At 42.2% G+C, this 24,158-nt stretch overlaps 1 protein-coding gene across 1 annotated transcript; it reads left to right on the top strand.

The window, feature by feature from the left end:
- Positions 1-1,939: 1,939 nt before the first annotated feature.
- Exoc3 (exocyst complex component 3) lies at positions 1,940-23,532 on the top strand. Its single transcript, XM_051182738.1, has 13 exons — positions 1,940-2,028; positions 3,558-3,748; positions 6,831-7,050; positions 9,172-9,853; positions 11,763-11,880; positions 12,667-12,792; positions 15,697-15,797; positions 17,460-17,570; positions 17,646-17,793; positions 19,193-19,315; positions 21,206-21,367; positions 21,941-22,068; positions 23,274-23,532. Exons 1-13 carry the CDS (start codon positions 1,983-1,985, stop codon positions 23,443-23,445), a joined length of 2,328 nt encoding a protein of 775 aa, XP_051038695.1. The 5' UTR covers positions 1,940-1,982; the 3' UTR covers positions 23,446-23,532.
- The last annotated feature ends 626 nt before the right edge of the window (positions 23,533-24,158 follow it).

Below are 24,158 nucleotides of genomic sequence, written 5' to 3'. Positions count from 1 at the left end.
AACAGTCTCACCATGATTAACTCATTTACTTGTGCTCATCTGAGCACATTTCTACTTCCCATTATGTATAATCAAGTCTTCCTTTCCCCCACTTCCTCTGCTCACTGGAATACTCTGTTCTCTCTCTTCCTTCTCTCTCTTCTTTCTACTTGTTTGGAATCTACAATTCTATATCCTTGGTGCATATTTGATAACATCTAACCTGTAGCTAAGTAAGAGCTCTGTCCTCTGAGAACAAGAATAGACCTTGGTCACATCAGAATTCATTTCTGTTGAGATTGAGGGGGCTCAAGAGCCCTTCTGGGTTTTCTTTGTCAGTGCTACTTTTCAGACTGAGAAGGAGGAATTTGTCCCATGTGAAGTGTCTCTAGTAGCCTACCCTACTCTAGGGCCCAGCAAGCTATGCAACCTTCTAGTCATGCCCAGGATAGACTGCTTCTGGACCCACTCTTTCACCAAGGAAACCCTGAGCTGATTTTTTGGGTTTCCAGAGGGAATCTCTACCTGTCCTCTACTTACTTGGAACCTATGCCTCCTTCCTTGCTCTGGGTGAGTGTAAAGTGGCTTCTGAGACACTCACCATCATGCTTCAGGGAAGAAGAACTCTTAGTCACTGCTTGTTTCTTTCCATACTTTGGCCCTGGTTACTCTCCTTATGGATCCACCTATATATTCAAAAGTATGCTTGGTATTTTCACACAGTGACTCCAAGTATTTCCTGAGCTCTGTCACCATATGGCTGGCCAAAAACAGAAATCAAGAAAGGTTCTTAATATTTGTTTGTTCTAAGGAAACAGAAGTTGGGTCATTTACTGAAGCAGTTCACCTCTAACTAGGATGGCTAACTGAATCTGCTAGGGAACACCATCACCAAACTCTCCACTATAGAGCAGGCAGCAGTAGATTGGAGTTCTATATAAGCTAACCAAGGAAAACTACAGCTTTGCCTTGGTAGCTGCGCCTACTAATTTTGCAGTTAAACATTAATGATGCTGAAGTTCTTCCTGCTACATCATAAACTAAGGGGCCAGAGTACTTTCTCAATTGCAACTCATGCACTAAGGAAGGATCTGCATCCTCAAAAGACTGACTTAATCACATCATTTGAATTGTAGTTATGACAGATTACTTACATTGTTCCTTCCTTTACTGAAGATCTGCCCTATCATCCATTCGTTTGGGAGATTCAGACTTTGAAGCGGTGTTATGGGTAGGTGTGCTACTCAAGAAGAGCGTATGCAGAAGAGGTGAAAAAATAAGACCCATCAGGGCGGAGTTGTCAGACCTGATGAGTCTTTACCCAAAGAAGAACTTAATTAGAACCTAAACCTTCCAAAAAATACTAAAAGTTTACACTAGTGTGGGAAAGTCTCTCTATCTGTAGATGTAGGAACTTGTAAAAAGTTTATGATTATTCCAAGTTGCCAAAGCAACCTGATGTTTCCCTGCTTCCTTCAGCTGGAGGAATTCCGCCAGCTGTTTTTTTTGTTTTGTTTTGTTTGTAGCTTCTAAGGGCTATGTTAACAGCTATCAGTAGCACCCCAGCCTCTGTGTGCCTCCGTTGTCTTCTTGAACGCCAGAATTTACCAGCTGTCAGAAACCTCTGGGGACAGGCTAGGGCAAGGACAGCAAGAAGAAACCAATATACTTAGTACAAGTAGTGCAACTTTGAACACACGACATAGTAAAGAGATGGAGAATCGTGGAGAGATCGAGGTGACTAAGGAGAGGAACTGAGCGAGGGCAACACGAGAGGTGAATCCTGAAATTCGGGCGGGTGCAGCAGGTGCTACATTAGGAGAGAGAGGCGGGCCAGGGCTGAGCCGGGCCAGGATCCGCGATCTCTGGTCGTTCTGAGTCCGTGGCACAAGGGCAGAACAAGTTCCCAAGAAGTCCACCCAAGGACTGCCTGCACAGGGACAACCTTCAAGGCACCCTGGTCCCGTCCTTCCGTCCCAACGCCGGAAACGGAAGTGGCCACGATGACTTCCGGTCGGCCTCCTGGAGGTGGAAGCCGCTGCACGGACGGTGAGGATCCTCAGTTTTGACTGCTAGGGTCGTTGCGCTGTGGGCGGGGCGCAGGGACCTGGTACGCTGTGCCCCTTAGCGGGTTTGTACCTTGGCGAGGGACCCCATTGGCCGACGTTTCTGGCGGCCTTTGGTGAGGGGCTAGGGCGTGTTTGGGTCTGCCCTTGACCAGCGTCGCCCCTGCGGCGGGGCTGTTGCCACCCTCAGAGTTAGTTCCCCTTTGCCCCTGTGGCCTGAACTCTGAGGGTCCTCAGGCTGCCATGGGAACCAGGCTTGATGGAGATCCCGTGTCATTTTTTTAACCTTCTGGTTTTCGTTCCGGTTTATGAGTGGATTCTTTCTTGCAAAGGTTGTGCCAGCTTTCCTTTGGTATCTGGCTTGCACCATTGCCACTGGACTGCCTTTCACCTGTCAGCTGGAGTGGGTAACACTGGGGAGTGGTTGGATGTTGAGTTTAATACCTAGCCCTGTAAATAGAATTTATGCCAGCTTTAATTGCTTTGGGAATGCTGAGGATAACATGTCAAACCAAAGCAAGAAAGCAAAAACCTGCAATTGCAATTATGTATATAATGGAATCTCAATTTAGAAAGAAATAGAAACAGTGCTGTTAGAAGCGGTAGCCTCTAGAATCTTATTTCTATTGCCTGCTAGGATTTTCTATTTGCGTATATGTAATTTAATAATCAGAAGATGAAGAAAGATAGTATTTGCAATGGTGTGCCACTTGAATGAGAAATGCAAAAAGACAGAGATACACGGAAGAAGTTACATGCCTGAAACTGTACAATGGATTTTAGTGGTTTTCTGAGACTACATGGGAATGGAGACTGAAAAGCTCCAGAAAGGTTTTGTTTTTTGTTTTTGTTTGTTTGTTTGTTTATCACATCTGTGAATATTGAGTAGCTGAAATCTAAGGAAGCAATGTTATTGACATCCCATTTTTGCGAGGCCCTCAGATTAAAGGCTGCCTGACCTAGTATCTGACCTAGTATCTGAACATCTGTGCTTAGGGGAACAAACCACTTGAGTGAGGAGAATATGTACCTTTTTTCTGTCTTAACTTTATTTTAAAGGTGTTAAAAAATAAGAAATGGAATCTTGGGTACCCAAAGCAGTGCTAAGGGGAAGTCATAGGATTCATGTTTGCCCACTGGGCTGCTGAGGTGTATGTAATAGTCATTGTCTTCCAGTGACTAGCACTGGGTGTGGCTAGCAATGGGGTAACAGCTCCAGAGATAAAAAGAGATGCTTTTGACATAGTCTTAAGTCCTTTATAAATATCCTCTGTGTGTGCCTCTCTCCGGCCTGTGAGATATCCCTGCTTCTCTCTGTTAAGGTAAAACCTTCCCAGCACTTGAGGTGCGAAGATTTGTGGTTTTATTAAGGCATGTATGACCCAAGCTCAGCTTTTATTTCTGGTGTGCTGAAACTCTTCTCTAGTTGCACTGTGATCACATGACCTTTGCATGGTAAGTTTGATGCCTCACTTCAGCCTTTTTAACATACCCTCTCCTTTGTGTACATAGTGTTCCTGTGGTATGATATGTGCAGAGATTCTGCCTGCTTTTTGACCATGAAGGAGACAGATCTGGAGGCTGTTGCAACAGCAGTTCAGAGGGTTGCTGGGATGCTTCAGCGCCCAGACCAGCTGGACAAAGTGGAGCAGTATCGCAGAAGGGAGGCTCGGAAGAAGGCTTCTGTGGAGGCCAGGCTAAAGGTAGGGACCAAAGAAATCATGGGACAGACAGTTTCTGCTCTGACCTACCCTGCTTGCCTATGGTCCTATTTTATGGAGATAATTTTCTTTTTTTATGGTTTTTCCAAACAGGGTTTCTCTGTGGCTTCTGAGCCTATCCTGGAACTAGCTCTTGTAGACCAGGCTAGTCTCAAACTCACAGAGATCTGCCTGCCTCTGCCTCCCAAGTGTTGGGATGCACTAAAGGCATGTACTACCATTTTTTCTCAGTTGAGGTTCCCTCCATTCAGATGACTCTATTTTGTGTCAAGTTAACATTATTCTCTAATGAACTTCTGGATTTCATTGGGTTTTTTGTTTGTTTGTTTGTTTGGTTTGGTTTTTCAAGACAGGCCTCCTGAGTGCTGGGATTAAAGTTACCACCAGCGCCCAACCTTGGATTTCATTGGTATTTATTATTAATTTTGATTTCATTAATTTCTGTCCTGATCTTTATTTTTTTGTTTGTTTGTTTGTTTGTTCTGTTTTTCTGTCTGCTGTTCCTGAATTTCTCTTGTTTTTGTTTTTCTAAGATCTTGAAATAGATACTTAGCTTTGTTTGAGATTTCTGACATTTCCCAAGTAAGCATTCAAAGCTATTAGCTTTTCTTAAAATAGCCTTAGCTGTGTCCTAAAGGTGTTGGTAAATTGTGCCTTCATTTTCACTTAAGAATTTTGTTGTTTCTACCCTGACTTTTTTCACTGACCTACTGATCATTCAAGAGAATTTTTTTCAGTCTCCCAATTATTTTTTTAGTTTCTATGGTCTTTGATTGTTAGTTTTATTCCATTATAATGTGATATAAGATACAAGAAATTATTTGTTGTGATCTGATAATATTTAAGAAATTATTTGAATTTTGTTTTTGTTATGTGAACTAAAATGTTATCTATGTTGAAGAAAGTTCCATAGCTTAATGAGAAAAATGTTTTATTACTCAAAATTAGATCGAATATTCTGTAGAATTAGTTGTGTTGAGTAGTTATGAATGCAGCCCAACATACAATAAGCATACTTAAAACATGGGATTTTTTAAAAAGTTCTAAAGTGTAGTTGTTGATCACAAACTCAGTAGGTAACATGTTGCAGGGCCAATAGGTTAGGCATGCCTGTGTATAGACGATCTCTTAAGTCTATTTGATCTATAGTATAGCTTAACAGTGAGGTTTGTTTATTGAGTTTTAGTCTAGATGACTTATTGATAATAGTGGGATTTTTGAATAAACCATATTAAAGTATCAGGACCTGTCTGCCTCTTTATGTCCAGTAGTATTTTATGAAATCATGAGACCCTTATTTTTTGTTAAGAGTTTTTTTATTCATTTATCTGGAATTCTGTTGTTATTTTGCCTCACTTTAAAACCTTTTTTTTTTTCCTTTTTTATTCTTCTTTCATATATCATCTCTTGACCACAGTTTCCCTTCCCTCCTCTCCTCTCAACACTCCCCCCATCCCTTCTCCCCCAAATCCACCCCTCTTCCATTTCCCTGTAGAAAGCAGCAGGCCTCCCAGGGATTTCAACCACACATGGCATATCAAATTACAATAAGACTAGGCATATACTCTCATATCAAGGCTGGACAAGCCAACCCAGAAAGAGGGAAAGGGTCCCAAAAGGAAGCAAAAGAGTCTGAGGCAGTCCCCACTCCCACTATTAGGAGTCCCAGAAGAACTCAGCCAAAATAAGTATGCATAGGACCTAGGTCAGACTTATACAGGTTCCTGATTGTTGGTTCAGTCTCTGTGAGCCCCTATGAGCCCTGATTTGTTGATTCTGTGGGCTGTAATCTTGTGGTATCCTTGACTCCTCTAGTTCCTACAGTCCTTCCTCCCCATCTTCCACAGGATTCCCCAAGCTCTGCCTAATGTGTGGCTGTGGATCTCTTCATCTTCTCCTATCAGTTGCTGGATGAAACCTTTCCGATGACAATTATGCCAGGTCTGGTGTACGAGTATAGCAACATGCCATTAGGAATCATTTTATTGACTTTTCTTTTAATTGGGTCCTAACAAGACATTTGATAGAATGTTGCTCTTCACATTCCTTTCTGGATCTGCTATGTTAGAATTTGGGTTTAATTCTTACAGAAAGTCTGTTCTAACTCTTCCAAAGAGAATCATCCCTCTGTCAGATGTTGGGTTCTTTCCCACACTGTAGGCTGCCATTTTGTTATATTGATGGTGTCCTTTGCCTTACATAAGTTTTTCAGTTTCACGAGGTCCCATTTATTGTCAGCCTTAGTGCCTACACTATTGGTATTCTATTCAGGAAGTTGTCTCCTGTGGCAGTGTATTCAAAACTACTCCCTATTTTCTCTTTTATCTAGTTTGATGTATCTGGCTTTATGTTAAGTTCTTTGATCCACTTGGACTTGAATTCTGTGCAGGGTGATAGGCATGGATCTATTTTTTTTTTTTTTTTAACATGCTGACATCCAGTTAGACCAGCACCATTTGTTGAAGATGCTTTCTTTTTTCCATTGTGTATCTTTGGCTACTTTATCAAAAATCGGGTGTCCATAGGTGTGTGCATTTATGTCTATGTCTTTGACTTGATTCCTTTGATCAACCTGTTTTAATGCCAGTATCATGTGGTTTTTATTACTATAACCCTCTAATGCAGCTTAAAAATCAGGGATGGTAATACCTTCAGAAGTTCTCTTGTTGTATAGGATCATTTTAGCTATCCTGTTTTTTTTTGTTTGGTCATTGCTTTCTTCCTATCCAGATAGAGGTTTGCTGGTTTACTGAGTTGGATATGATAGAATTTATTCCTTTTTAAATTTATTCTTTCCTGTGCTCTCCTGAATAAAACTGTCCCCCTCTCTGCTTATGATTCTTTTAAGTATCATCGAAGCTTTAAAATTAGCATTGTTCTGTTCCCAGGCAGTCTTGAAAGAAACAAAAAGTTTCTATTTGAGTCCATTAAATTCTTCTTGGGTGATTTTTGGTCCAGCCAAATGATTCCTTCTGAACTTGATTCTCCCTGGCAAAAATGTGTTCCTTAGGAAATCATATATGGCTGTCATTGGCTCTGCTTACCTGCATGGTGTCTCCTTTAGGCTGCAATCCAGTCTCAGCTGGATGGGGTACGCACAGGCCTGAGCCAGCTCCACAATGCCCTGAATGATGTCAAGGATATCCAGCAGTCCCTGGCTGACGTCAGCAAGGACTGGAGGCAGAGCATCAACACCATCGAGAGCCTCAAAGATGTAAAAGATGCCGTGGTGCAGCACAGCCAGCTGGCCGCTGCAGTGGAGAACCTCAAGAACATATTCTCTGGTGAGTGGCGGGTCGTGGAGGGGGCTGGAGGAAGATTTCGGAGGCTGCCGGAACACTCATGATGGTGCCGTCCCACACACATCCCTGCTTTTCCTTCACACACTGGTAGCTCTGTGAGATGTGCCGAGGCAGGTTAGCATTTCTTTGTAATATACTTTTTAGCCCTGTCTTGAGGCACATGGTAAGTTTGATTCTCTGAACATGAATGGAAAAGGTCAGTTGAAGGAATGTAAATAAGGACCAGTGGAGAGCACATGACTCTGTGTCAGGGTGGGAACACAGATGCACGCTGAAGAGCCACCGCTTTTGGCTGTGGATGAGTGATTAGGAGGTAGCAGTACATGTTGAGAGGGGTAGCTGACTGGGTGGGATGAGAGGCAGGCCCTGAGACAGAGGACCTGTGAGACTAACCGTTCTTAAGCGAGGATGAGTAAGTGCACTGGTGGAAGAGAGTAGGGCAGCAGTGTCAGTCAGAGCAAGAGTCAGCGTGATAGCCAGAGCTGGGGGAGCTCTGGAAAGGGGGCAGGGGACTGACTGACTGACGGGCTGGCCCGAGTTATCTCTTTGTTACCTGTGTTAGGGAATGCGGAATTCTCCATCCGTGTCAGCTGTCTCCAGTCATGAACTCTTGACTGGCCAAGAAACATTGGCCAGTTCACTAGTGATATGACTGGGTTATGGCTTTTCTTTGTAGAGAGATGTGTTTAGTCTGCTGTTTTTACTGCTTTTTCAGTCTGATAGGCTTTTGTTTCCAGGAATTTGTTTGATCTGGGTTTTCAGTTTCTTGTTATTTGGTTTTTTATTTTTTCTCTTACAGCCTTTTTAAATAAATCAATTTTTGAAAAATTAGCAATAATATTCCTACTCTCGTCTTAATTAAAATCTTTTTTCTTAGACCATTTGAGCTAAGGGTTTGCCAGTTTCCTTAATCTTTTCAAAGGACCAAGTTATCTCTATTGATTAGTACTTTCTGTTTTGTTTACCTATTCCGATTTCTATTATTTCCTTCCTTTTTTTTTTTTTTTAAGCTTTTCTTTCTTTTTTTGGGATTTATTTTGTGTATGTGTTTGCCTGCATGTACATTTGTGTACTACCTAGGGCCTAGGGCCTACAGAAGCCAGAAAAGGGCATTAGATTCCCTGTAACTGGAGTTGTGGTGGTTCTGAGCCTCTGTGTGGGTGCTGGGTGTGAGAACAGCTAGTGCTCTTAACTACTGAACAGTCTCTCTAGCCCATCTTCTTCTTAGCTTTTCAGTTGTAAAGTTAGGTTGTTGGTTTGAGATCTTCTTAGTGGGAGCTGCTCTAGAAATATGTTTTCTATTGTATCCTCTAAGTTTTGTTATATTGTACTTTCATTTTCATTCTTTTCTGCATACCTTTCAATTTCCCTTAGGGTTTCTTCTTTACTAAGTTGGTTAAAAGCATGGTTTTTTGTTTTGTTTTGTATTTTTAACCTTTGAATGGTTTGCTGGTAGTGTACTTTGTATTCTGTTTTGGGCATTTGATAAACCTGGATGTTGGGATCTATTAGAATTGTGGTTTTAGATTGTTTTACATAGGATCCTTTCATCTTTTTTTCTGATCCTTTTCCTCTGCCTGAGCATGCCTAGTGATTTTTTTCTGACATGTCATATATGCATGTACACACACACACATACACCCACACACACACCCACACACACACGCGCGCACTTTTGAATGCCTTATCTATTCCAAAGGGATAGAAAATTGGAGAAAGGAAGGTAGTCATCTTCTTTATTTCCTAGAATTCACATCAGCAATAGTAGCTATAAAAGAGTTAGAAAGAGTCATCAATAATTAGAACATGGATCATCATACTTTGGAACATGGGATTTTTTTCTGAAGTTTACCTTAGCTCAGGAAAATGTCTTAGTAAAAGCACATGTAGCTGAACTTGACCATAATTACTTAATTTCCATTTAGTCCTTCTGGGAGTTGTTAACCTTTTATAGACTCTAGAGGTCAAAACCATTAGGGTCTGTCAGGGTAGCTATCCAAGTAGAGATGGATGCCAGGTGCCTCCTGCTTTACCTGTTGTCATCTCTGAGTGTACACACAGCCTCTATGTGTTTTCACTGAGTCAGCTTGTACCTTTCTCTAGTGCCTGAGATTGTGAGGGAGACCCAAGATCTCATCGAGCAAGGGGCTCTCCTGCAGGCCCACCGGAAGCTAATGGACTTGGAGTGCTCTCGGGATGGGCTCATGTGTGAGCAGTACCGCATGGACAGTGGGAATAAACGGGACATGACCCTCATTCATGACTACTTTGGTAGCACACAGATGCTCTCTGATGAACTGGCTAAGCAGCTGTGGATGGTGCTGCAAAGATCACTGGTCACTGTCCGCCGTGATCCCACCTTGCTGGTCTCTGTGGTCAGAATCATTGAAAGGGAAGAAAAAATTGACAGGCGGATACTGGACCGAAAAAAGCAAACTGGGTTTGTTCCTCCTGGGAGGCCCAAAAACTGGAGGGAAAAAATGTTTACCATCTTGGACAGAACTGTGACAACTAGAATCGAAGGTACACAGGCAGACACCAGAGAGTCTGACAAGATGTGGCTTGTGCGCCACCTGGAGATCATCAGGAAGTATGTCCTGGACGATCTCATCATTGCCAAGAACCTGATGGTCCAGTGCTTCCCTCCCCACTATGAGATCTTTAAGAACCTCCTGAGCATGTACCACCAGGCCTTGAGCACTCGGATGCAGGACCTCGCTTCAGAGGACCTTGAGGCCAATGAGATTGTGAGCCTTTTGACATGGGTCCTAAATACCTATACCAGGTAGAACTGATTTCGTGCCTTATGTGTTCTTTTATTTAGAAACTCCTAAAAGCACACTGACCAACAGTTTACAAATAGTCTCATGCATTTTGAACCCGTGCCTTTTTCTGGTTTGTGAAAGTCTTTCTCTTCTGCCAGTTGGGGTCTTACCCTTAAGGATGAACCACCTCTCATGTGGGTATAATTGTTTCTATGTGGTCTCTGCTATCTGCCTTGAGCACTCTGTTATGTGATATGGTATTATTTTGTGTTGCTCACTGTGCATTCTTGCCTTCTTCATGGTGATTTCCCGAGACAGGTGTAGTACTAGAACATTCTATAGGTTGCATGTGACTCTAGGAAATTCAAGTTTTGTTTTCCTTACCAATATACTGCAACAGTTAATCATCCAAATATAAACAGTTGTACTTAGTAGTCCATATCTGTAGTTCCCAAACTCAAGAGACTTGAGTGGACAGATGGTTTGAGCACAGCCTGGGCAGAATAGCAAGACCTATCTCAAAAAAAAAAAAAAAAAAAAAAAGATAGCAACAAGACTATATAGAAAAAATATGTAGACTATATAGAAAAATCAGTTATTCCTTTTGCATTGCAGCTTGAGAGTATTACTTTATGTGAAGGAACATGAGCTACTTTATGCATGAAGTAGTTGAAGGTGGACTTTGAAAAAAATGTCACTGGGAAGCTATTGTGAGATACTTTAAGATTAGGTAATTAAAATGGTTATTAATTTTAACTTTGCTTGGTTTTCTGGGTAGAAAAACAGTATTAAGTAATATTGTAAAATGTCTTTGTTTTTGTCCATCTTAGTACTGTGGAGAAAGAAAGCATGCTTTTAACAGTGAGGTTGACTTTGTGTGTGGTTTTAACTGTTTATAGTAGAGTACCTCAGTATAGAAAAGTGAATAGAATAGAATGAAATTGTCAGGCATGGGTGATGATCATTATTTGTTACCTTTTTAGGATTTCTTTTTATTTTAATTACATGGAGTTATGTATGTAATTGCATATGGTTATGTACATGTGAGTGCAGGTACCTTCAGATGCCAGAGGTGTTGTATTCGCAGGAACTGAACTTGTAGATGATTGTGAACAGCCTGGTATGGGTAATGACAGTGAACTCAGTCCCCTGAAAGAACACCAAGTGCTCTTAGGCACTGAGCCATCTCACTGGCCCCATTATTTTATAGCTTTTACATGTACAGGCCAGAACTTTAGTGTTTAACCACTGTTCAGAGGTCCAAATAGTCTCCATTATTCCATTCTGTAGTCTTTCACCAAACCTAGACCATAGTGTGTCATGTGTCCTAGACTTTTTTGTACCCAATTGCATAAACAAATACATTTTCTCTGAAACTTAGCATTTGTTTCCCTGCTTTCTGAACAGTAAAATGAATGTTTTTCTTTGCAGACATGTTTCCTTCACTACTAACATTTATCCCTTGCCTTAGTCTTACCTTCCCATAGGGATTAGTGACTCTTATGATAGTGCTTAGTGTTCCAGATAATAGTACTTGTCCATTATCTTTTTACTTAATGAGTGTGACAATTTGACAATTCCTATTTGCCTGGTACTGGTCTCAGCTCTGGAAATTGAGTGAATTAAAACAGACAAACCTGTGTTGATTCTTCCCTGCCTTTGAGTGTGTGCTCACAGTGTGAGGAGGCCATATTGAGATTACATAAGTGGCTATACAGCCTGCATCGTGACATCATGCAGGGACCTTCACATCCTTGACCTTTCACTCTGTGCTCTCCACGAGACCTCTGTTCATCCTGATTTTTGGAGTTGTAGAAGTGTTAGCAATGAGATCTCTAGCATAGTGCATTTATACATCAAGCCAAACATGTAGATTTACTTGAGAGTGTTCTGTTGTGGTTTGTCATTTACACCTGGCTTTTACTGCAGTGCAGAGATGATGGGGAATGTGGAGCTGGCCCCAGAAGTGGACGTTAGTGCCCTGGAGCCTCTACTCTCTTCAAACGTGGTCTCTGAGTTGCTTGACACATACATGTCAACACTCACAGTGAGTAGAACTGGCTTGCAGTCCCAGAAAGTGCTTAGTGGTTAGTTGTCTGAAATGTGGTGAGACATCTGAGCTAACCATCCTCAGTAGACAAGCTGTTTCTCTGGGTCTTGCCATGTCCTTTTCTGTTAAAGAAGGGACACCTGACTCTGGTTCTGAAGCACATTTGAATGTATGTCACAGATACGCTGAGTTTCTTCTGCTGGAGATGCCAACCTGTGCCACCCATTTGACTAGCACGGCCTTACGTCTGAGGTTGTATTAACCACCTTAGCATTGTGTTCCAATGTGGGGTGGCAATTTGGGGAGCAAAGGGCCAGTCTGACATTAGGTTCACAACCAATAACAGTCTCAGTAAGATAGAAGGTGCAGTAAGATGATATCTAAGCCACTACTGAGGGCCCCTGGGGTCTGGAGACCTGTGTTTTGCTGTGGCCTGAGATGACTGGCTTGCCAAGGCTGTTCTCTGATGGCCTCAGTTTAACTGTCAGATGCTGAACATCCAGTTTTGTCCTCCAGCATAATGTTCATCCATAGCCTTCTTGGTCCTTTCCCCTTGTTATCTGCAGTTAGGGTTTTGGTGGTCCACATAATGCAGAGACTAATAGAGCACTGCACACCAATGAATTGCATGTGAGGTGCCTGCTCTAGCAGGCTCTATGCTTGGGAGCAAGAGTTGCTGTGAAAACTGCATCTGGTCTGTGCAGCAGCTACAAGTGCTGTAGGGAAAATGTTAGCTATAACTCAAAGCCTGTTCTTTCCTTTTCCATGATACCAAACTTGTAGTCCAACATCATCGCCTGGCTTCGGAAGGCACTGGAAACAGACAAGAAAGATTGGAGCAAAGAGACAGAGCCAGAAGCAGACCAGGATGGCTACTATCAGACTACACTTCCTGCCATTGTGTTCCAGGTAGAAGCCCTAGATTTAAGTAATCCATTGGTTTCATAGACAGAGAATACCTCAGTCTTCACAATGTAGTAAGGATGTCAATAACACCATCTCCCTGATGTCTCTGTCTCTGCTTTTTGGAGCTAAAGAAACGGAGGCTCAGGATTGTACTCACCAAGTAGTGTTACCGGGGCTCACTTGAGATTTTACAGAAGATCTTTTTGGGTCTGAATTGGAAGCTAATTATATGTTGGTTGTGCATGGTGCTTCCATTCTGTGGTTATTTACGTTCTATGTTGGTAAGTAGTCAAGTCTTGTCTTTAAAATGCCACACTTGAGTTTCATTTGGTGAAATCTAAGGAAGTTGTATAGCATTTTAAAGATACTTTGTTATCACTAAGATTGTGCTGGATATTGGGTCCATGTATGCATTGAAGGGGCCTGTATTGGCCTAAGACACCCAAAGACTAAGGTCTTGGCACAAAGAAAATTTGTTTTCCCCAGAGAGACAAGGGGCGTGGAATAAGAGACAAAGGCAGGAGATAAAGGACCAGGGAAAGGGGGATGGGAACAAGGGAGGGGGAGGAGTGTTTGTTCCAGGGGGACAAAGGACTACCTCTGCATAGAGAAGAGACAAATGTGGCGTGGGTAAGTTTATAAAAGTAATAGGGGGAACATCCTCCACACCCCACACACACCCCCTGCTCCCCACCGCCATCACACCCCCCTCCCCACTCCCATGTTAGGATGAGGTGTTTAATTTTTGATTGGACAGGTTATTTTGGGCAGCCACTAGGGGGCTTTTGATTGCTAGACTATCAATACTTGGATAGCTGGACTTTGGTAGTCAGCCTCAGCAGGAGGAAGTGGCCAAATAAGGGAATAGACCTTGGTGGCAGCTTTAGGAATATAAAAGCAGTTTTTAGTAAGGCAGAGGGAAAGGGGGAGAAAGCAAGATCTGCTAGAGCCATGCTTGCCACGTTCGGGCCTGTTAGAGTCCCTTCACATGTAACTAGCACAGCCATCCTCAGAGCCTCGCCTCTTTGTCGGCCCTCTTGTCACACTGAGAGGTCTTTCATTTTCATTGTTAGGGTTATTCCTAGATATTTATCTTTTTGGAGGCTATTGTGAATGGGGATATGTCTTTGTATGCTATGTTGGTATATAGAAAAGATCTTGATTTGTTCAAGTTGATTCTGTATCTTGCCACATGCTGAATTTATTGTTTGTAGACATCTTCTAGTAGAATTTTTGGATCATGTATATTGCCATGTCATCTGTAAACAGGGATAGTTTAACTCCTTTCCTTATTTTTATTTTTTTCTCTCATCTTATTACTCTAGCTACTGCTTCAAGCACACTATGGAAAAAGAAATGAAGTGGGAATAATGGGCAGCCCTTTTTCATTCCCCACTTGAGTGGCATTGCTTCAGTTTTTTCTGTATTTAGGATGGCGTTTGCTGTGGGTTTCTCATATGTAGCTTTTATTATGCTGAACTATGTTTCCTCTAGCCCCCATTCTTTAAGACTTTTATCATGAAGGCATGTTGGATTTTTTCAAAGGCTTTTTAATGTGGTTTCTTGAAGTATTTTGTTGAGCATTTTGAATCTGTGTTCATCAAATATATTGGTCTTTAGGGGTTTTTTTTTTTTTTTTTTTTTGTTTTGTTGGTTTTTTTGTTTTTTGGTCATTTCCTGGTTTTGTCTTAGAGTGATACTGGCTTGATAGAAGGAATTCTATTTCTCTCTCTCTCTCTCTCTCTCTCTCTCTCTTTCTCTCTCTTTCTCTGTGTGTGTGTGTGTGTCTGTCTGTCTTTCTGTGTCTCAGTGTTTGTCTCTTTGTGTTGGTCTCTCTCTGTGTCTCTGGTATAATTCTGTGACTCCACCTGGCATTTTTTTTTTCTGGAAGACTTTTTATTACTATTTCAATATCCTCATTTGTTATGAGTCTATTTGGGTTGTTAACTTCTTGGTTTAATTTCGGTGATTTCTTAAATCTAGAAATTTATCTGGTTTTTTGTTTTGTTTTAGGTTTTCCAACTTAATGGAGTACTGGTTTTTAAAGTATTCCCTTATAATACCCTGAATTTCTTTGGTGTGTATTGTAGTGTTTCCCTGTTCATTTTTAACTTTTTATTGAATTCTTTTTTTCAAGTCCTGTATTGTCTTCAGTATCTCCATCAGCCTTATATTTGTACTTTCCTGGGCATTATTCAGGTGTAAATTATTTTTCCTTAATTTCACTTAGCTGCTTCTTTGTGTTTTCTTTAAATTCCTTGAATTCTTTGATTAATTTTATGTGTTCTTTTTGAATTCTGATTCCTGAGGTACATCCAGGTAATTCTTATTGACACACATATTTATAAGGTTTAGTAGGTTTTGGCAGAGAGATAAAGGCTTGATCTTTCTTATTGTTTGTATTTTTGTGAGGAGTTATGGGCATATGGACTTCTTTGTTAGTTTTGTGTCTGATATGACAAAGCAGGTTGGAGGAACAGAAGAGAGAATATGCAGGCTGCTTGGACCCAGAGGTTGGAAATTGCTTGGTAGGAATGAAACAGGTAGGCAAAGGAGACTGGGCTGGTGTGAAGGGTGTGTATCTTGTTCTAAGCCTGGAGTGTGGGAGTAGATCTGGCTAAGTGGAAAGGCTGGATGTGGTATGGTAGAAGCCTGTGGGTCAGGAATAGGAGGGTGGGTCCTAGGAGAAGCCTAGAGGTTGGTCGAGGTGAAGTAGGGGTGGCTAGACTAGCCCAGGGCACTGGATGAGGGATCCAGGATAGATTTAGCAGGTTGTCAGGGTGTCGAGCAGAAAGAGTCAGGCAGATTCACCAGAGGAGGATGTCCTGGGTAGAATTTTATTAATGGGGAACATTTTTCTATACTCTTGTAAGACCATTTCAGATTCTTAAGGGTTTCAATTTTTAGATGTTTGAACAGAATCTTCAAGTTGCTGCTCAAATAAGTGAAGATTTGAAAACAAAGGTACTGATTTTGTGTCTTCAGCAAATGAATTCTTTCCTAAGTAGGTATGTATTTTTTGCCACTGATCTAACTTATATATTATGTGTTTTAAAATTAAGAACAAAGTTTTTTTTATTCTAGTATGCTGTTATTTAAAGATTAGCCCCCTTTCATTGTTTAAAAATGCAAAAATATTAAAGAGAAGAAGAAAAAGAAAAGATTGCTAAAATGAAGATACCCTAAACAGATGGGATGTGTAACATACTGTGTCACAATGGGTCTTGCCCTGTGAATTGTTCACATGAAGATTTTCAAGCCTAGTCAGAATACCATGAAACCTGTTCTCCCATCATAATGGTCCAAGTTCTTCTAAGTCACCCTCATGTGGCCTGTTCTCGTATCACATTGTCCCTTTTTGTGACTCCCTCTACCACTCCAATTCCCAGATGTTGCTATCCATGTGTCAGATTATCTGCTATAAGCACAACAGCATCAATTATGCAGTGGGTATCTGACATCTTGTATTAAGAGTTCTTAGTCTCAACTGTTAGGTTGACAGGCTTGTGTCACTGTGCTCTAGTTCTCTAGGCCTCTGGGACATGAGGGCTGCCCATCTCCCTGTTCACCAGGAGCCACTCCAGAGCCTGGCTCTGTTTACATAGCGGCACGTCTTCAACATTGCTGCTTAGTGTTATATGTCTGTCCACCTCTGACAACTCAGTCTCTTCCTTAGAACCCCATCTGCTATCCACCTATGGGGTCATGATTTGATTCCTCTAGTCTACTCACAGGGTCACACCTGATCTCCACATTCCACCCAGAGTTATATCTAAGCTCCTCAGCCAATTTATGGGGTCATTGCCCAAGTATTCCAAGGCTGTCACTTATCAAGGTCACTTCCAAGTTAGTGACTTCATTTTTGAGGTGGGATCTTCTATGAAGAGGATTTTTGCTTGGTTGATCTGGAATCAGAGACAGACAAAATCAGAATAAATGTGTAGATCTTCCTCTTTAATAAACAGTTTTAGGTTAATAAATAAAAAAAATATATAGAACATTTACTGAGGTACTACTTTATTTCAGTGTGTATTCAACAATCTCCTTTAAAAAGGAAAGAGTGGCATCCTGGGTGTTTTTTGTTTTTTTCAGATAGTTCAGGAATCTGGTTATTTTTTGTTTCATTTCCATATAGAGTTTTGAAAAGGGATGTCTTATCAGATGTATGATAATGTTTCTCACACTGTTGAGGGTTTTGTGGAGGAATGGAGTGGGGCATTGTGCCATGGTATACGTGTGAAAGTCAGAGGACAGCTTTGTGGATTTGGTTCTCTCCTACCATTATGTGAGTTCCAGGGATCTACCTCAGGTGGGCAGGCTTTTGTGGCAAGTACCTTTACTTACTGAGTCACCTTCTTACCCTGTTATATAAATTGTGTAATGAATTGTTCATGAGATAAAATAAGGTGATACTTTCCTGGTTACAGTTACTTGTTTCAGAGAGTCTTCATGTCAGAATACCAAACTGTGTTTCAAAGCCTGCTACAAAATTGTTCTTAAAATTCATTCAACATGATTGACTCTCTATTCTACCTTTAATATGGACTATTTAAAAGTATGTTGGGTTTTAAAGACTCCCCAGGTCCAAAAGTGGTGATCTGAGTCCCCCTGACACGCATGATGTCTACCTGTCACTGGAGACAGCTTAGGGTTCCCCTGTGTGATTTCAGATACAAAGATGAAGCCCAGCTTTACAAGGAAGAGCACCTGAGAAACCGGCAACACCCACACTGTTATGTGCAATACATGATTGCCATCATCAACAACTGCCAGACCTTCAAGTGAGTGGTGGGTGGTACAGCAGAAATCATGCAAGCATGGAGCTGCTTTCCTGAGCCCTTGATGTTTCCTTGCAGAGAATCCATCGTCAGTCTGAAAAGGAAATACCTAAAACCTGAAGAGGAGGGCCCATGTCTGAGTCAGTCAAGCATGGATGGGATTCTAGATGCCATTGCTAAGGAGGGCTGCAGTAGTCTGCTAGAGGAAGTCTTCCTGGATCTAGAGGTGGGCTTGGTTTTTCCACCTTGCATGGAGTGGGCTCATTCTCTTCTTTGTGCTGTATTGTCACCTGCCTCATGTAGAAGGTATACGTGAGCTGAGAAGTTCCCTTGCATCTGTACAGAGGGCCACTGACTTCCTTGTGTGAATTAGGACCCTTTCTAGGCAAATTTGGATAAAGACTGCCAGGAAATATTAGGTATCAAACTAAGTAGCACGTTACCTGATAAGTATGTAGAAACCTATAACAAAACCCAGCTGAAAGTGCACAGGTCACATAAATCAACCTCACTATAGAGTAAAATTCCAACATACAACACACCCAAAACTTACAAAACAATTTTCATTCGTATCAAAAGCATAATGCACCATAATCAAATAGGGCCACTTTGGAACATAGATACCAGCTCCTTGATTGCTTTGGCAGGAATCAGCATATATTAAAAAGTAAAACTATAGCCATTTGTGGGTCTTGCTGCAAAGGAATCTCTCTCTTTTTTTTCTTTTTAATTATGCCCCATTGAATTCAGATCCCCAGCACCTATGAATGCCTATAACCCCAGAGCTAGGAGGAGCAGAGAAAGGAGGACAACTGGGGCTTACTGGCCAGCCAGTTTAGCCAAATGGTGAGCTCCAGGTTCAGTGAGATAGCGTGTCTCAAGGAAATAAGGTGGAAAGTGATAAAACAGGACACCAACACCCTCCTCTGGGCTCTGTAGGGCACACACAGCAGTTGAGAAAAGAGGAGACATGATACAAAATAGACAAAGGGTACAAATAACCTCTGCACAGAAAAAGTATTACCAGCATCTAAACATGAGCCAGTCATCCATCTGCTGTCACCAAAGAAACATACTGAGACTTAGTGTAAGCTGTTCCTTAGCTGGGAGCCAAGGATTGAGAACACACAATGCTCGGTAGTGCTGACTCTGCAGTTTTTCAAGGGCAGTTTGGATATACTTATTAGAGTTTTAATTTGTATACTTTTTGACTTAGGAATTCCACCTAAAGAAATTTCACCTGCAAAATACAAATCCACTACAGCATTATTTGTAATCACAAAATGTGAAAAGTATAGGGATGTATATCTGAGAATTGGGTAGATAAATTATGACATATCTATATAATGTATGTCTATTAAGTATAAAAACCAATATTTGCATATCTAACCTGTTATTTGTGATGCTTTTTTACAAAGCTTATATATATAATACAAATCTCATAAATGTAAGGTATAAATTTGCAGATTATGTAAAAGTAAGATTTTTTTTTTTTTTTTTAACCTGAGCATATTACTGCCACTACACAAAATCTCTGTGACACCAGGGAATGCCCACTCTCAGGTAGGGGCAATCCCAGGCATTGTGCCAGATGAAGATTTACATGATCACTTTGTGCCTTTCAGCAACATCTGAATGAGCTGATGACAAAGAAGTGGCTGTTAGGGTCCAATGCTGTGGACATCATCTGTGTCACTGTAGAAGACTACTTCAATGACTTTGCCAAAATCAAAAAGCCATATAAAAAGGTAAACAAATGTGTTATAGTATACTGGAGCCTATCTCCCAGCTGGTAATAATTCAGTGTCAAAATAGCTCTCTGCTTATGATAACATGCCAATGTTGATGTGATCTAAAGAAGGTGAGGCGATGGGCTTGGGTGAAGACTGGAATATTCTTTTAAGGAACATAGAGGCGTCTGACAGTCCTGGCCCAAAGTCTTTGGGCATGTTGGTTTCTCCCCATGTCAGAGCTTGTTGTCTTTGTAAGCCAGCTTTACCTCTTGGTATTATGACCTCTGATTTTTATTTTATGTGCAGATGATAGATCTTAAGGAAAGAGGCTATTATTTGGGGAAATGATATGCACTTCCCAGACATGTCTTGGCTCCAGTCTCAGCCTCCTTACAGCTTGATTTAGTTAATGATGTGTGTTGCTTTGTTTTCCTTGGAGACTTGCGGGACTCTTCTCCAGTGTGTTAGCATGCCCATGGGCCTAATGGAATTTTGGAATAGGTACAATAGCCCATCCCACTGATGGGGAGCAGACTCCAGTACAGAAGCTACAAGTCACCAGCCATCACATCAGTGGTTGTACAATTAAGGGATCTGACTGATTTAAGTATCTCCTTCAGTAAGGTTCCATTACCTCTGTGTAGGGAGTCTGATCTCTCAACAAGCCAGCTTTCCTGTACTTCTACCCATGTTGGTTCTAGACTTTTCTTTTGCTTTGTAATGCTCTAGAGATTTCTTTTCTCATTTGAGCCTTTCCTGAAGATTTGTAAGATATTGGCCTGTGGTTGTTTTGTTTTATCAAAGGGTGCAGGCTGTGTTTTGGTTTTTTGCACTAATCAGAGGCTGCCTATGAATGAGGTACTGCTGTTGGGGCTCCATCTGAGCTAAGCTCCTCCTGCTAAGCTAGCCTGTCAGTCCATGAAGCCAAATTTTGTTTGACTCAGGCAGTTAGTTCCCCAGTTCCAGTTCCACTCTGTATTGGGTTGAGAGCCTCTGGGACAGGCAGAGTTGGAGCCTCCAAAGGAGTCTAGGGCACACATCAACAAGTGCTGGCGTGGTGTCTGTTAACAAGGGTCACTGAAGTCCATTTATACATGACATGGTGCCACTAGAAAAATGGTGCTGGAAGCAAGTTCTCCCAGGGATTTAAATCCATCTGATTTTTAGATGGATTATAAGCATAAATGCTACACAGGCCATGTGTGAGTCCTTTCTAACTCATGTTTAATGAGTCTCTGTCCCACCAGCCAGCTCCCAAACAATGACATGGAAACTTATTAATTATAAAAGCTCAACCTATAGCCTAGGCTATTTCTAACTTAAATTAACCTGTATTTTTATTAATCTACGTTCTACCCTGTGGCTTTTACCTCTGTCGCATTCTGTGTGTCTGACTCATTCTGTGTCTGGCTGGCTTCTCTGACTCTCTTCTTCCCAGAGTCCTCTCTGTCCCTGGAAGTCCTGCCTAATCCCTTCCTGTCCAACTACTGGCTATTCATCTCTTTGTTAAATCGATCACAGCAGTGTATCTTCACACAGCGTACAAATACCCCACATCTGTGTACATGCTGTGTTGATAGTTGGCCAATCATAGCTCCTGTCACCATGTGCAGCCAGGAGAATCCAAAACCTTATGGTGAAATTCAGGTATGCTTAATTGGCTTTACATACTTACTCTAAAATTCCATCAAATATATAGCCAGGTGTGGTACTCTGGAGCATGAGACAGGAGGATTATTGTGAATTTGAGGCTAGCCTGGACTATATAGCTGAAGAAGGTCTTAATAGGAAAAAGAAAAATCCAACTAAGTTGTTGGATAAGAAGGATGTGTACCAGCCTGTTTGCAGGCCATCTTATAGGTGTGATGAGAACATCTGTGTGTGTTAGCACATGTTTCTTCGCAGAGGATGACGGCTGAGGCACACAGGCGTGTGGTGGTAGAATACCTGCGGGCTGTCATGCAGAAGCGCATTTCCTTTCGAAGTGCTGAAGAGCGCAAGGAGGGTGCTGAGAAGATGGTCAGAGAGGCTGAACAGCTCCGCTTCCTGTTCCGGAAGCTGGCATCTGTGAGTATTGAAGCCATGGGCTAAGCTCCAGGATGGTGGATGTCAGGCTACAGAGTTGTGTTGTCCTGTAGTTTGCTTTTGGTTTCTATGCCTGAACTGTTGAGTCAAGTTTATGGGATTCAGCAACATCAGGAACCAGTGGCCAGTTAGTTGTGTCTGTCAAGAGAAGGTTTTGTCCAGAGCCTTCCCAGCCTCATAATTGATAAATTTCCACAGAGGCTGACACATCAAGGCAACACTCAAGACTTTTCTGGTGGCAGCCCATGTGTACTTCATCTCTTCCTGTCTCTCTGCCCTGACCTGTTTGTTCCCTAAGTTTCTGGTTGCCTAACTCCTTGACTCAAGTGGCTGGGACCAGGTACTAATCCACCAGGCCCATTTCCTGGCTAGAGACCAAATAGTGACTAACCAAATCACCTTGTGAAATTGGCCCCTGATCCGTAGTCAGAGAGAATCTTGGGGTGTTTACATGGAAGAGCAAGGTGCCCAGCCTGAAAAGATGTCAACATCAAGTTGGGACTACTGTGCAAGATTGAGTTTGCGGCTGTCCCTCACTCTGCTGCTATTTTCCAGGGATTTGGTGAAGATGCAGATGGACACTGTGATACAATTGTTGCAGTGGCAGAGGTTATTAAGCTCACAGACCCCTCTCTGCTTTACCTAGAAGTCTCAACTCTGGTCAGCAAATATCCAGATATCAGGTAAATGCTGGGCACCTTCCATCAGCAAGTAGTTCAACAGAGTACTCCTGCTATCCCCAGGAAGACAAGCTATGAGCATCTGGAGTTAGACGGTGTGAAGGATAAGGTTGTCAGGACTGTGGTGGTGAGGGTACAACAAGGAGTCATTTATGTGCAGCCTTCCATCAGCCTTACCTCATGTTAGCAGAATCTGGCTGAGGTTTGTACATCTGCCTTGTAGCCAAGCATTTGTACCTGAGTGAGTGGTAGTCAGAAGGTAAGCCTAACTGTAAAAAGTAGATGGTATTGGGAAGTGTCTTAGTTAGCATTTTATTGCTGTGAAGAGACACCATGGCTACAGAACTCTTACTAAAAGGAAAACATTTAATTGGGGCTAGTTTAAGTTTCAGAGATTTAGTCCATTATGATGGTGAGACATGGTGGCGTGGCGTGCAGGCAGACATGGTACTGGGGAAGGAGCTAGGAGTTCTATATCTTGATCTACACATAGCAGAAGCAACTGTATTACTGGGTGGTGTAGCTTGAGCATAGGAAACCTCAAAGCCCACTCCCACAGTGACACACTTCCTCCAGTGAGGCCACACCTACTCCAACAAGGCCACACCTCCCAGTAGTGCCGCTCCCTATGGGCCTTTTTCTTTCCAACCTCCACAGGAAGGATTGAGTATTGAATCTTTGATGAGTGGAGTGGGGAAGGTTGTAATCACTGAAGTGGTCTGAAAGGGATCTTAATCCATGATCTAAAAAAAGGAAGCTGATGTGTCGTATATGGCCAGGACTTCCTTGAATGTGTGTACTCAGTCTCAGGCAGAGGGAAGGGGTGTCTGCTCCATGTCCCTCTACCTGCTGTGCTAGCTTCAGGCCCAGGCCCTGCCTTTGTGAGCTCCATTCCAGGAACTTGCCACTTCCTTTAAGGGTGAGCATGGCTAAGTTGTGTCATTGCCTCTGTTAAAAGAGCTAGAGTTCTAAACCCTCCATGGTCTCCCTTCCCTGGTTATGCGTTCTTGACATCAATAGTTAGAAGAGGAGAGTTTAAAAAGTCCTTTGCATTTTTCATAGAGAAAGTAAGATGAAATTTTGGGTATCTGTCTTCTGTAAAAGAAGAGGTGCCCTTTGTGATTGTCAGTGTCCCACCCTGTGGGTGTGACCTGTGCAGACTGGGGAGAAAGAAGATGGAAGCTCAGGCCGTGGGTTTCTCCCCACAGAGATGACCACATTGGTGCCCTGTTGGCGGTGCGAGGAGATGCCAGCCGGGACATGAAACAGACCATCATGGAGACGCTGGAGCAGGGCCCCATGCAAGCAAGCCCCAACTACGTGCCCATCTTCAGGGAGATCGTTGTGCCAAGTCTGAATGTGGCAAAACTCCTTAAGTAGCCCTGCCTTCTGCTGCCTCTCATGTCTTCATGTGTGGCTTCCTGTTGCCACCCTAAGAAGCCAATGTATTAAAACAAAAGCCCTCCTGGGTGCTCCATATGTCAGTTTCATGTGCCTGTCTTCTGTGGTATCATATGGTTCTCGGAATACCTCTTGGTCACTTGTCATTGTGAAAAGATGTGTGGGGAAACGTCACTTGTTCCTCCCTGCTGAGGACTTGCTCTGCTTAGTTGACACACTTTGAACCTCTGCCACTCAAAGGAAAGGAAAGAAGGGAGCTTCTTATCCCTAGTTGTAGGTTGTTCTGACTAGTTGTGATGCTGCCATGTCCAGAAGCTACAGGTCATCAGGTCTCAGCTGACCTATGAGTAGTCCTCAGCAGTCTCTGGGGCCAATTTCTACCCTGGCCTTTCTGCCTTTCTGGCTGTCCCTAGATCATCTTGGCAGGGGTAGGGGGGACAAAAATCTATCATGCTGAACCAGTGAACCCCACCCAGGTAAGCACAACCTCCTATGGGTTGAATGCCATCTGGGTCAGTTATACCAGGAGGATGAGAATTGTCACAAGTAAAAATTTTGGTCAAAGTATGTGTAAAAATGAATATTTAAAATATGTGTTAAGATTTATATAGCTTGCTTATTTGATCCAAGGTTTCTGCAATTCTTTCCCTAATTTAGCCAACCAGTGATGCCATTATTTTGCACATTAAGCT

The sequence above is a fragment of the Phodopus roborovskii genome, unplaced genomic scaffold (assembly GCF_943737965.1).
Source record: "Phodopus roborovskii unplaced genomic scaffold, PHOROB, whole genome shotgun sequence".
NCBI lineage: Eukaryota > Metazoa > Chordata > Mammalia > Rodentia > Cricetidae > Phodopus > Phodopus roborovskii.
This window is presented reverse-complemented; position numbering and strand designations above follow the sequence as displayed.